Source organism: Mixophyes fleayi, chromosome 7 (genome assembly GCF_038048845.1).
Source record: "Mixophyes fleayi isolate aMixFle1 chromosome 7, aMixFle1.hap1, whole genome shotgun sequence".
Classification (NCBI taxonomy): domain Eukaryota; kingdom Metazoa; phylum Chordata; class Amphibia; order Anura; family Limnodynastidae; genus Mixophyes; species Mixophyes fleayi.
The window spans coordinates 58985105-58998426 of NC_134408.1; the positions used below are offsets into that span (position 1 = coordinate 58985105).

General features: G+C 39.2%; 1 protein-coding gene and 1 long non-coding RNA gene across 4 annotated transcripts in view; one reads left to right on the forward strand and one right to left on the reverse strand.

The window, feature by feature from the left end:
• Nucleotides 1-13322, reverse strand: part of KATNIP (katanin interacting protein) — a 137722-nt gene that overhangs the window by 110521 nt on the left and 13879 nt on the right. Inside the window, exons 5-6 of the mRNA XM_075179860.1 lie at nt 11501-11577; nt 9675-9815 (exon numbers count right to left, since the gene is read on the reverse strand). Coding sequence (XP_075035961.1) covers nt 9675-9815; nt 11501-11577 — 218 coding nt within the window. The remainder of the gene's footprint in view (nt 1-9674; nt 9816-11500; nt 11578-13322) is intronic.
• LOC142097752 (uncharacterized) overlaps nt 1-13322 on the forward strand; it is a 65240-nt gene that overhangs the window by 47721 nt on the left and 4197 nt on the right. Inside the window, exon 1 of one of the 3 annotated variants that reach the window (XR_012678236.1) lies at nt 8338-8694. The exons of the other annotated variants lie outside the window; for them this stretch is intronic. This is a non-coding gene — a long non-coding RNA (uncharacterized LOC142097752). Of the gene's footprint in view, nt 1-8337; nt 8695-13322 lie in introns of those variants that run through there. 3 annotated transcript variants of the gene reach the window in all.

Here is a 13322-nt window from a genome sequence, read left to right on the forward strand (position 1 = left end):
CCTCCATCCTCTCCATCATATACATGTTGGAGTTTTAGCGTGTGACAACCTCTTGTTTTTGATAATGTCAGTGCATTTTGAATATTTTTCAATTTGCCCCACACCACTGAATGTACTTTATCTATGATACGCATCTATCTATCTTGACTGCGTAGTGTGGTGGCCCCGGTACACAATTTGGTACCGAGGCCACAATATAATTAAAAAACCCTCCACGTGTCAGAATTCCACCAAACAAGTATCTGGACTGCATAGTGGGGTGGCCCCGGTACCCAATTTGATACCGGGGCCACAATACCTCCTCCAAACATGGTACAGACAATTCGTCATTGAGATCCCAGACAGACAGGGTCAAAGTGTTATTGTTTGACTTTGTAAACCCAAAAAACTGTCCCTGTTGCACATAGTCGTGCAATGAAGACTGACTTTTTCATTTAAAGGCACGATCTTTCAAGTGTAGTGTTTGTAAGTCTAAGTCATATTATACTTTTGGTAAAATTGGTTTATTTTGTTGCTCTTTATGGTAATTAGTAATAGAATTAAAGTATGAAATAGAATTAAAGTATGAAATAGAATTAAAGTATTAAATAGAATTAAAGTATGAAATAGAATTAAAGTATGAAATAGAGTGGTATATAGAGTTGTAGTGTGGTATAGATAGAGTGGTCCCCACAATATAATAATAATAAAACCCTCAACTGGTCTGAATTCCACCAAACAAGTATCTGGACTGCATAGTGGGGTGGCCCCGGTACCCAATTTGATACCGGGGCCACAATACCTCCTCCAAACATGGTACAGACAATTCGTCATTGAGATCCCAGACAGACAGGGTCAAAGTGTTATTGTTTGACTTTGTAAACCCAAAAAACTGTCCCTGTTGCACATAGTCGTGCAATGAAGACTGACTTTTTCATTTAAAGGCACGATCTTTCAAGTGTAGTGTTTGTAAGTCTAAGTCATATTATACTTTTGGTAAAATTGGTTTATTTTGTTCCTCTTTATGGTAATTAGTAATAGAATTAAAGTATGAAATAGAATTAAAGTATGAAATAGAATTAAAGTATGAAATAGAGTGGTATATAGAGTTGTAGTGTGGTATAGATAGAGTGGTCCCCACAATATAATAATAAAACCCTCAACTGGTCTGAATTCCACCAAACAAGTATCTGGACTGCGTAGTGTGGTGGCCCCGGTACACAATTTGGTACCGAGGCCACAATATAATTAAAAAATTGGGCATCAACTGTCACCGTTGTTTAATATCTGATACACCTAAATATGGACTGCACAGTGGAGTGGCCCCGGTAGTAAATTTGGTGCCGGGGCCACAATACCTCCTCCAACTTCCAAGTGTAGTGTTTATAAAGACAGACAGCGTCGAAGTGTTATTAGTTGGCTTTCTTAACCCTAAAATTGTCCCTGTTGCAAATATTCGTGCAATGGACAGTTACTTTTTTATTGAAAGACTCAAGCTTTCAAGTGTAGTGTTTATAAAATATAAACAACAATACAGTAGTTTTAGAGCACGTCAAAAACTCTTGTTTTAAATTATGACACGGCATTTTACTTTTGGTTTAATTTCTTGAATTTTTTAAAATTTGGTTTTACTTTTTGAACATGGCAAACGACTGTTGATTGGTCATATAATGCCAAAAAAAAAGTTCCAAGATGGAATTGTCCTTGGGCCCTCACACCCACCCTTATGTTGTTGAAATAGGACATGCACACTTTAACAAACCAATCATTTCAGCGACAGGGCCTACCAAACAACTTTGGCTGAAATGATTGGTTTGTTTGGGCCCCCACACCAAAAAAGCTATTCATCTCTCCCTGTACAGACTAAACAGGCTCTACTGAGGCAAGATGTCGTCCTCATTCTCAACCTCTGATTCCTCTCCCCCTACAGTGTGTACTTCCTCCTCATCACACATTATCAATTCGTCCCCGCTGGACTCCACAACCACAGGTCCCTCTGTAGTATCTGGAGGGCAGTGCTGTACTTCATTGAGGAATTGATTATTCATTTTTATAAACATCATTTTTTCAACGTTGTGAGGAAGCAACCTCCTTCGCCGCTCACTGACCAGGTTCCCCGCTGCACTAAAAACTTTTTCCGAGTACACACTGGAGGGGGGACAACTCAGGTAAAATAGAGCCAGTTTGTACAGGGGCTTCCAAACTGCCTTTTGGAGTTCTACCACGTCACTACCTCTAGTTAATTTAGATTGCAAGGCTTGTAAATATAAATACTTTGAAGATAAAAAAAAGCAGGCTGCACAGACTGTGGAGCTAGAAAGTGAAATTAAATGGACCACGTTACTTTGGTGGCTATCTATGCCCCCCCCGCCCTACACTTGTAGTTGAATATAAATAAAGCAGCCTGCATAGACTGTAGAAGTAGCAATTCAAATATACAAAGAAATGGACAAAGGCAGTTTGGTATCTGTCTGCATCAGATCCCCTCTCCACTAGGAGTAAAACAGAAAACTTTTCAGCCGTTATATAATCTAGAATATAAATAGAAATTGAGAAATGCAATTTGGTATCTGTCTGCATCATAATCATCAACATCCTCCTCAGCGCCAGCTACATCAATATCCTCCTCCCAGTGTACAACATTCACACCTTCATTAGCCAAATCTGTAACTGGACTGTGGGTGATCCTTCCAGCATATGCAGAGGGCGTGCTGCAAATGCTGGATGGAGTCACCTCTTCCCGTACAGTGATGGGAAGGTCAGGGTTCACAACCAACAACACCCTTGGACTCGCCTTGGGGATTTGTGATGTCATCTGTTTAGAAGGCAGAGTTCTTTGCTGTTTTGTTGTTGTTGCTGACAGCATAACTCTCTTAAATTTTTTGTAGGGGGGGGAGGAGGGCTTAGATCCTTGGGTGAAGCTGGACCACTAGTCATGAACACGGGACAGGGCCTAAGCCGTTCCTTGCCACTACTTGTCGTAATTGGCATATTGCCAACTTTACGTTTCTCCTCAGATGATTTTAAGTTTCTTTTTTTGCTGTTTTTTGAGAACTTGGGCTTTTTGGATTTTACATGCCCTGTACTAGGAGATTGGGCATCGTGCTTGCCAGACGACGTTGATGGCATTTCATCGTCTATGTCATGACTAGTGGCAGCAGCTTCAGCATTAGGAGGAAGTGGGTCTTGATCTTTCCCTACTTTATCCTCCAAATTTTTGGTCTCCATTATATGTAGCACAAGATACTGCAGAATGTGTGAACTTGGTAATATTGCAGTACCAATGGACTTATACTGCTGGATTGGTTTTGCAAATTTGGTTATAATTATTATATATTTTTTTTTTTTTAAAATTTTTATTTTTTTTTTATTTTTTTTTATTTTTAAAAAACTTGGGAATAGTGGGGAAATAACTATGCCCTTAGAAGCACAGAGCACAGGACACAGCACCACTGGACTGAACAGGACACGGCACAGGACCCAGCAGCACTACGGAACTCAGCAGGACAGAGCACAGGACACAGCACCACTGGACTGATACTGCAGAATGTGTGAACTTTGTAATATTGCAGTACCAATGGACTTATACTGCTGGATTGGTTTTGCAAATTTGGTTATAATTATTATATTTTTTTTTTTTTTTAAATTTTTTATTTTTTTTTACTTTTTTTTTATTTTTTAAAAACTTGGGAATAATGGGGAAATAACTATGCCCTTAGAAGCACAGAGCACAGGACACAGCACCACTGGACTGAACAGGACACGGCACAGGACCCAGCAGCACTACGGAACTCAGCAGGACAGAGCACAGGACACAGCACCACTGGACTGATACTGCAGAATGTGTGAACTTTGTAATATTGCAGTACCAATGGACTTATACTGCTGGATTGGTTTTGCAAATTTGGTTATAATTATTATATATTTTTTTTTTTTTTAAATTTTTTATTTTTTCTTACTTTTTTTTTATTTTTTAAAAACTTGGGAATAATGGGGAAATAACTATGCCCTTAGAAGCACAGAGCACAGGACACAGCACCACTGGACTGAACAGGACACGGCACAGGACCCAGCAGCACTACGGAACTCAGCAGGACAGAGCACAGGACACAGCACCACTGGACTGATACTGCAGAATGTGTAAACTTTGTAATATTGCAGTACCACTGGACTTTTACTGCTGAATGTGTGAACTTGGTAATATTGCAGTACCACTGGACTTTTACTGCTGAATGTGTGAACTTGGTAATATTGCAGTACCAATGGGCTTATACTGCAGGATTGGTTGTGCAAATTTTGTGGTAATTAAAAAAAATTAAAGTAGTTTTTGGTATTTTTTAAAAAAACTTTTTTTTATTTTTTTAAACACAGGGGAATATTGGGGAAATAACTATGCCCTTAGAAGCACAGAGCACAGGACACAGCACCACTGGACTGAACAGGACACAGCACAGGACCCAGCAGCACCACTGACCTCAGAAGGACAGAGCACAGCACACAGCACCACTGGACTGATACTGCAGAACACAGCACAGCACAGCACAGCACAGCACAGAACTAAACAGCACAGAGGACCACCTAACACACCCTCCCTCTACCCTGATCAATGCCCGAGTGAAGATGGCGGCGACTAGCGGGGAATTTATAGGATCCGAGTATCGCGAGATCCGACAACGGGATTATGAGTCAGAGCCTCAGTTTCACATTTAAATTTGGCGCCAATACCCGGATCTGTCTCGGATCCGACTCGGATCCGCAACGTTCGGGTGGGCTCGGATTTCATAAATCCGAGTGCGCTCATCCCTAATCTATATGCAAGAGTATGATTGCACTAACTTGTTTAAAATGTGAGGGCATGATATTTACATTAAGAAAACTTTAATAAAAATGATAATAATGCAACAGATTACACTGGTCTCCAGAGTTTTTATTTTCTGGACTAAGAAAGTGTGTATAATATGATATTTAAAATCACAAATGCTACTATTTTTTTTTAGTGCTAAATAATGATTTGTATGTGTGGTGAGTATAAGTTGGTGACTTATCCTGCCAATTGCTACTATTTCCCCTTATTATGAAATCATTTACTGATATACCATTTCCCTTATTACATATTATTGCCCTTATATTCAATTCTGATCAGAGTCCTCTGAGAGAGCCTTAACCCATTCCCATCCTTTTTCACCTCTATGGATTGGCCCCTCTTTGCCTTTCATTGAAGATTAGCCCTCTATAAAGTACTTCACGGATACGGGAGGTCACACCATTGAAATTGCTTGTCAGAAAGCGTAAGGATAGCCTCCAGTAATAGGTCTCTTCTGTTTCTTGCGTGAGTCACCATGTGACCAGCACATCACTACTGGTTTTCTGGTCCGGTTGCATGCAAGTGTACAAACGGTAGTGTTTCAATTTACTGACTGGACACGGAAAGAACCACCTGTACATGCAGATGAGCATTCATAATTATATTAAAGTACATAGTTTTCATTTATTTTTGTATTATTGCAGGATATCTCTTGTTTATTATTTTTATATATTTATAGGTGTGTCAGGATAAAGCATAAATCTGATATGCTGAAATAGAATATTGGATGTCAGGACCCAAATAAATGTTTGCATGAATACCTAAATTCACCTGATGTTCAATTCAGATAAAGGTGTGACTAAATGAGCCCAGGAACAGGTAATTGAGTTAGGTAAACCCTTTGTGCAGAGACCAGCTTTAGATATGCAGATCAGACATCCATTGATTTACTTCCCTTCAATAGGTAGTATAAACACAAACTAACCCCTAGGTGTAAATTAGAGAGCTTGCAGTTATTTACAAGGGATAATTCATAACTGCAGGGTGAATAGGTTGTATCAAATGAATCCATTGATAAGCTAGTGTAACAGTAAAAGACGCAGAGTCTGATGTAATGGTGTTTGGAGGTTTTTACATCCCAGTGTGAGGAGATAAGCCTGCCACTGTTAGCAGCTTCCAGGACATAGCACTGTTTGCTTGTGACACTTGAATAGACTTGTAGGTACCGCTCAGCATGTGGTCTGGCTCAATGAGGCCAGGGGATAACATAGCCTATATGTAATACTGTATAGACAGAAAGAATTCAGTTTTAAAATATGCCACTTAAAATCAATAAAAGCAGATATCAACCACCTATTCCTCAATAGCATGATGAAGGGCAGCTCATATGGTAAATTAAGAATTCTGACCCACAGAGAAATGAAGAAAAGGAGTGGAAGCTCTGCGAATGCCCTGTACTTAGGCATGTTTGATATGAAAAGATGTACAAAGTCATAGGGGATTGGTTAATGATAAAATTGGATCGATGTAACGCTGTCCAGGACAAATATATCACATTGTAGAATTGGTTAATAAATCAGGCAACAGGTAAATTTGGTTTGAAAAGGTGTCCCAGGACACAACCCCGATTAGCATTAACCCTGCCCCTGTGAATGCCGCACCCATTTGAGGTTGCTTAAAAATCTGTGTTCTGAGGGAACAAATTGTCAGACTTTTGGGGATCAATCTATTTGAAGGACTGTCCATTATTTCTGCCTGCCCCAGGCATACAGATTATTATATGTAAGTAATGCTCTGTACGTTATCTCTTTTATTTTAAACTGTTTTGCTTGTTATGTCAAATTTATTATTTGTTTATTCATTATTTTTCTTTATATCTGTATGCCCTGTACCTTTTGTATATTAAATCTAAAATTTAATAAGTTGCGTCCTTGATACTCTAAAGAATCCATAGCCTGTGTAGAAGAGAGATTGCTTATCCAGGTTACCCAGTGTGTGACTGGTTGATACATTTGATTAACAAGCTGTGTGTGCTTGTATGTACATTTGTGTAACAGTCTGGAGGTGTGCAGAGTTAACCCTGTGGGTGCTGGTGTGAGTCTTGCTAGTTTGTGGAACTAGGAGCCTGTGTGCCAGCGTGGGACAGTATATTGGGGTCCTATTGCCCATAACCAATAGGTGGTGGCTGTACCTGAAGTGTCTGGGGGTGTGAGAGCGCTGTGTTTGGGGGCGATTCCGTAGGTCTAAGAACCTGTGTGATAGGTGAGAGAGACTGCGGGCTGAAATCGTGTGTGACCTCATACAGCAAACACCCCAACGTCACGGCAGCTGGGAGCGCGTTCTTGACAAATTGGTGGCATAGCGGTGGGATGATTTAATTTCTTAGAGTATTAAGTGCATGGTTTAAGCAATTAACCCTTGCACTTATAAACTGATTGTAACCTTGCGAGGAATACAATAGTTTTACAAGGACGAAACTCAGGGCTATAATTTTTGAAGACATACGTGCAAAGCAGTTCCCTTCCCTTCTCTCTTGTTTTTCTTTTCTATCTTTTATTTTGCAAAGTGACTGCAAGGATGGCAGCTGCTTACAAGAAAAAAGCCAAAGAAGTTTTAATTGCCCTGTGTGAGCAGCGAGGTCTCGACTGGACAGATAAAACTAAAAAGGAGCTGGTTCACGCATTATTGGAGGATGATGCAAAGAAGCAATGTGATATGGAACCTGAGCTGGGGAGCAAGACAGACCCAGAGGATCAAGGTGTGGATAATGTCACTGAACCAGAGGATCCAAGTAGGTACATTTTCATAAATCCAAAGAATCCACTTGTCATGATGAGTATGGCAGAGCTAATTGAAGAAGCTCAGCTGCGAGGTTTCTCCTGCCACAACAAGACACGCAGGGAGATCATCGAACACCTCGACTGGGAAGAGGAAAGCCCGATACATCCTTTCAGCGAGTATCGCATGATGGTCCTTATTCCGGGCTACACGATGAGTCTTATGGAACGGCTGGACTACCTGGAGGAGAGTTTTGAATACGCTCAGGAAGAGGTATCTTTCAGGGGTGGACTTCATACCCCATTCTGGCTGTGTGTGCTTGTATGTACATTTGTGTAACAGTCTGGAGGTGTGCAGAGTTAACCCTGTGGGTGCTGGTGTGAGTCTTGCTAGTTTGTGGAACTAGGAGCCTGTGTGCCAGCGTGGGACAGTATATTGGGGTCCTATTGCCCATAACCAATAGGTGGTGGCTGTACCTGAAGTGTCTGGGGGTGTGAGAGCGCTGTGTTTGGGGGCGATTCCGTAGGTCTAAGAACCTGTGTGATAGGTGAGAGAGACTGCGGGCTGAAATCGTGTGTGACCTCATACAGCAAACACCCCAACGTCACGGCAGCTGGGAGCGCGTTCGTGACAAGGTGTATAGTTTTTTACCGATTTAGGAGGTGCCACCATATGGTTAATGAGGATATAGATCTGTTATATTACAAAATGCACTCGTCATTGTTTGTCACATACAATCTCCATTAGCTTAATGACTGTTAAAATCTGATTGACTGTTATGTATTTAAAAGGAAGCCTGGTTACAATTGAATGCTGTCTCTGAGGAAACCACAATCATGGAGAAATGCATAAGACGTGTAAACCTGTATAATTGTGAGCCTAAGACATGATTTTGTCTGATTTTCTTGATATCGGGTTCAAGAATTCTTGGATATTTAAGACCCGGGTCTAATTAATAGACATTTCATATAAATTTTCAAGTCCACTGGAGTCTATCTGATCACAAAGAAGCCGGGAGTTCTAAAAGAGAGAGGTAGCAGGAATCTGTGTTTAACAGCAGTCGAAGATACCGCTAACACATGCTACATATACCTTGATTTGAACTAACTGACCATGAAGCAAACTGGATGGTGGTAATTAATATTTACAATTCAGTGTACTATTGACACCTTTGAACTGTGTTTTTGATATTGAACATTAAAACTCCCCCCCCCCAATGTGCACTGAAAGGGAAAGATTTTGGAGCAATATAAACAAGTGTCCTAGGGCCTGATTCATTAAGGATCTTAACTTAAGAAACTTCTTATTTCAGTCTCCTGGACAAAATCATGTTACAATGCAAGGGGTGCAAATTAGTATTCTGTTTTGCACATAAGTTAAATACTGACTGTTTTTCATGTAGCACACAGATACTTGATAGCTTATTTGTACACTGAAATTCAAAGTTCATATTTGTGTGCTACATGAAAAAACAGTCAGTATTTAACTTATGTGTAAAACAGAATACTAATTTGCACCCCTTGCATTGTAACATGGTTTTGTCCAGGAGACTGAAATAAGAAGTTTCTTAAGTTAAGATCCTTAATGAATCAGGCCCCTGGTTCTCATTTTTCCTATTGTTGGTAATTGTGTTTTCTTTTAGGTACATGTTATATATGTTTTTAATGTTTATTAAAATGTTTTAGTTTATAATCATTGAGTATTATTATATGGTGGCACCCTAGAGTCTAAATGGATCGGATGCGCTTCTTATTTATTATGTAGTTTGTTTTATTAGAGTATTTTTGGTTGTTACACAACAACCTCTTTTAAGGAGCAGCAATCAATTTGTATGATTGAATACTGATTTGTATGTTAACAATTTTTATACTTTTTAATTACTACACCGGTTGAGATATTAATTAATTGGCCAGCGCCCTATTAATTCCCTCTTTTGGGGAGTTTTGTATTGTCTTTTTTAATTTATTTAACCTACTTTCGGTTCTCAAAAATACCACACTATTAGCGCTCAAAATGTACTTCCTGGATGACTGGCAAGTACTGATGCTTTCTCTAATGATTTGCCTTGCGCTATATGTTTATGAAATCAATAGTACATAGTTTGAGGCATTACCTGGTCGCTTTCATTACCCTGCTGAAAGTGCATTTTCGCAAGATCATCATCATCCTCATCACTCTCAAAATCTTCAGAATACTTCAGATTTGGGGCAATGTGAACATGCAATCCGGTTTCAGATTTAATATTTATGGAACCCTGCAAATATTAGGCATGCCACTGATCAGCAGACAATTCAGCTTCGAACAGAAAACAATGAATTATACACCTGCACCCCTTACATAAAAGTAAATTACAAATCACATTGATAACTACTAATCTAATTAGTGCAAGTGTCCTTTTTTTTCTCAGTTGGAGACACCTGGGGGTAAATGTATCAAGCTGAGAGTTTTCCGGCGGGTTTGAAAAGTGGAGATGTTGCCTATAGCAACCAATCAGATTCTATCATTTTGTAGAGTGTACTAAATAAATTATAGCTAGAATCTAATTGTTTTTTCAAACCCGCTGGAAAACTCTCAGCTTGATACATTTACCCTCTTGGGGGTCCCCTAAACAAGGGTTACGAACTCTCAAATCTGGTCGGTAGCCTGCTATTGTGCATAATCTCGACCTTTCCATGATATTATAATATTGTTGTCTGGCCTACAATATCTTTGTAGAAGGAACCTTATATTCGGAACCTAAATTTAAGGAATCACTGATGTGCATCTGAACACTGACTGGGTTTCATGATCCCTGTAACAAGAATATTGTTACAGTGATCATTAGACATCAAATCCACACTGATATATTTTATACCCTCAGACACTAGATTCTAACACTTAATATTTATTTTGGTTATAGATTAACAACAGGGGGGTAAATATATCCAAGTGCGATTTTTTTTTTTTTTTTCTGTGCGATTTTGAATAGCGGCAAATTGGTCGAGATCGCCAGCGATTTTATGTGAAAAGTCGCCATATGTCTTAACCTCTGATTTTGAGATTACAAAACCCAATATCCGTTAATTTGTAATGATTTTAAAACTCCTATCCCACGGTCGACTTAGTCAAACTCACCGGAGATTCAACAGAAACCCGCTGGAGATTCAACAGAATAAGAAACTCGCCCGAGATTCAACAGAAAAAAAAAAAGCATGCTGTTAGGGCTATCTGGCCATTCTTAACATAACAGGAGGCACAATATAAGTTTTAATTATGAAGGTAATCATGATTTCTTGTTTAGAGGTGCAAATCTTATTATTATTATCTTTCGGGGGCCAAATTATTTAATGAATAAATGAGTGGGTCAAATTTTGTTGATGATTATAAGTAAGAGTGAACATTTTTATTTTATTATATTATAGTGGCTTACTATTTCATTACCAGTGGGGCAATATTTTTTATTTCTGATGTGGCAATACTTATTACCATTTAAAGTACATATTTGTGGCACTACAAGTGGCAGCATGAGCATGGGCACAAGTACATACTCAGTACAAGGTCATATATATATAGTGACTTGTATTCTTACTTTTTTATTTCATTGACTTGCATTCTTAAAATGGACAAAAGGTAGGGATGGCGATTTGTAGTGTGTCGATTTTGGCTACATCACTTTACTGGCGAATTACTATAAACTCGCACTCTCACACATTTGCGGATTCAAACTTTCCAAGAAAATCGCTGAAAAAGGCAAATTGCAGCTTGGTACATTTTAGGATATTTTATTTTTAGATTTTATTGTAGTCTATGTTCATAAAACCTTTCTCCCTACCAATATCTTATACTCCTTTCTTTTGACTCATTGCTACTTATTTTCATTAACTTTCACAGTAAAAATGCCAAGCAAAACAGGTAGTTAATAAAATGAATGTAGTTGTATTATTTAGTTATATTTTTAACCTGTATCCATCCTTTCCTTTGAATCTTGCCTGGAGCTGTATGATTCCTCCTTCCGGGAAGAAAAGAAAATCCATCACCTAAAATTAAACAGTATTTGTATTGTTATGCAAAATTAGCATAGCGAACAACGTTAAATGGTTATCTAGCTATAATCGCACCTCTTAAACATTACAACTCTAAGACTCCAATGCAGTGTTTTCCATTATTGCTTCAGTGAATCCCCAGCAGATGAAATACATGCATTAGGATCTGAAATCTCTTTGTTTTGCATACATCTGACACAAACAGTCTGTGATAAAAAAAAAACCCTCCTATCCAAAAATGTGTAATATGTACCTAAAACATACTGGGGCTGATGCCAAGTTATACTTACCCCAGATTGCGTAGTGTAAAAAATGCAAATTTGGGCATATCAGACACTGGCACCTCCTTACGCTTGTAGGGGGGGGGGGGCAGTCTACTGTAGGGTGAGCAGTGGCGGGCTGGCCCGGGGGGGCAGGGGGTTAGACGCCTATTAGGGCCGGGGGATAGGCCGGCCGGCCGCCCCCCCGGATGCAAAAAACAGTTTCTCCCCCCGCGGCCGCATCCAATGTCATCAGATGCGGCCGCGTCAGCGCACAGGCGGCCGCATCACATGACAGGGGATGCGGCCGCATCCCCTGTAATATGATGCGGCCGCCTGTGTGCCCCCCGGCCATCCCTCTCTTAGCCCGCGCCTGAGGGTGAGAATAGTAAGTAGTATAGTAGTGCGGTGATTGTGTGATACCGTACACAGGCAGACCAGCATAGAGACGCATATATGTCTGCCTTTAGCTGCATTTCTTGCGAAGGATGGAAGGCATGTGCAAATACACATTGATGATAACAATCACTACTGCTCGTTAGTCGCTTCTGATTGGATGATTGCAGATTTACCTCTCCAGCAGATATCAATTCCTACACTGTTCACGGCAATATTACAGGATTTAGCAGAAGTTTTTGCTATCTGCGATCAGACCAACACTGCACTACAGTTCTACAGGATTTTTCTTTTTTTTTTTTTTTTAATCATTACAGCGATAAGTGTATACATGTAACTCTAGCAAAACGAAGGTCTGGAAACATTTCTGCTTAGGACATAATTTTCAATTAATCTTAGGTTTATGTGATTGAGTATGATTAGTGTACTGCGATTTTAAAATTAGGACTATAAAACACACTATTCTTGCAATGTTTTCAACATAATCACCCCCCTCCCCAGGATTCCTAACAGAATCTTTTTTTTTCTCGGATTGGCGATGAAAATATTATGTTAAATTTCTTTTACAAAGCTATCATATGTGTTTTTGTGATGACAGGTCTATGGTTTTTCTAAGTTTTAGCTAACATTAACCAACTTTTTTCATTTTAGTAAGTTCTGCTTTATTTATTTGTAAAGCTTTGACTATATATATAACATATCAGTTGTGTAAACAAAAAAAAAAAGGACTTATTTTGTGAATTTAATGTTCAATACAAAAGTAATTTCAAAATATAAAAAAACATGACAAACAGTTTGATAACTATGGTAACTGTTGCATAATGTATGCAGTATAGTTGACACTTGCATGGGATGTTTTTTTGGGACAGTACAGAGAATTTTCCCTATCACACATATAGGCATGTGTGTATAAATATGACTCTGTAATATTTAGACCAGTGTTTCCCAACCCTAGTTCTCAAGTACCCCTAACAGTGCAGGTTTTCCTTATCTCTTTGCTGGAGCACAGGTGTATTCATTACTGACTGACACATTTTTAAAGATCCACAGGTGGTATAATTATACCACTGGTCATCTGGAAAA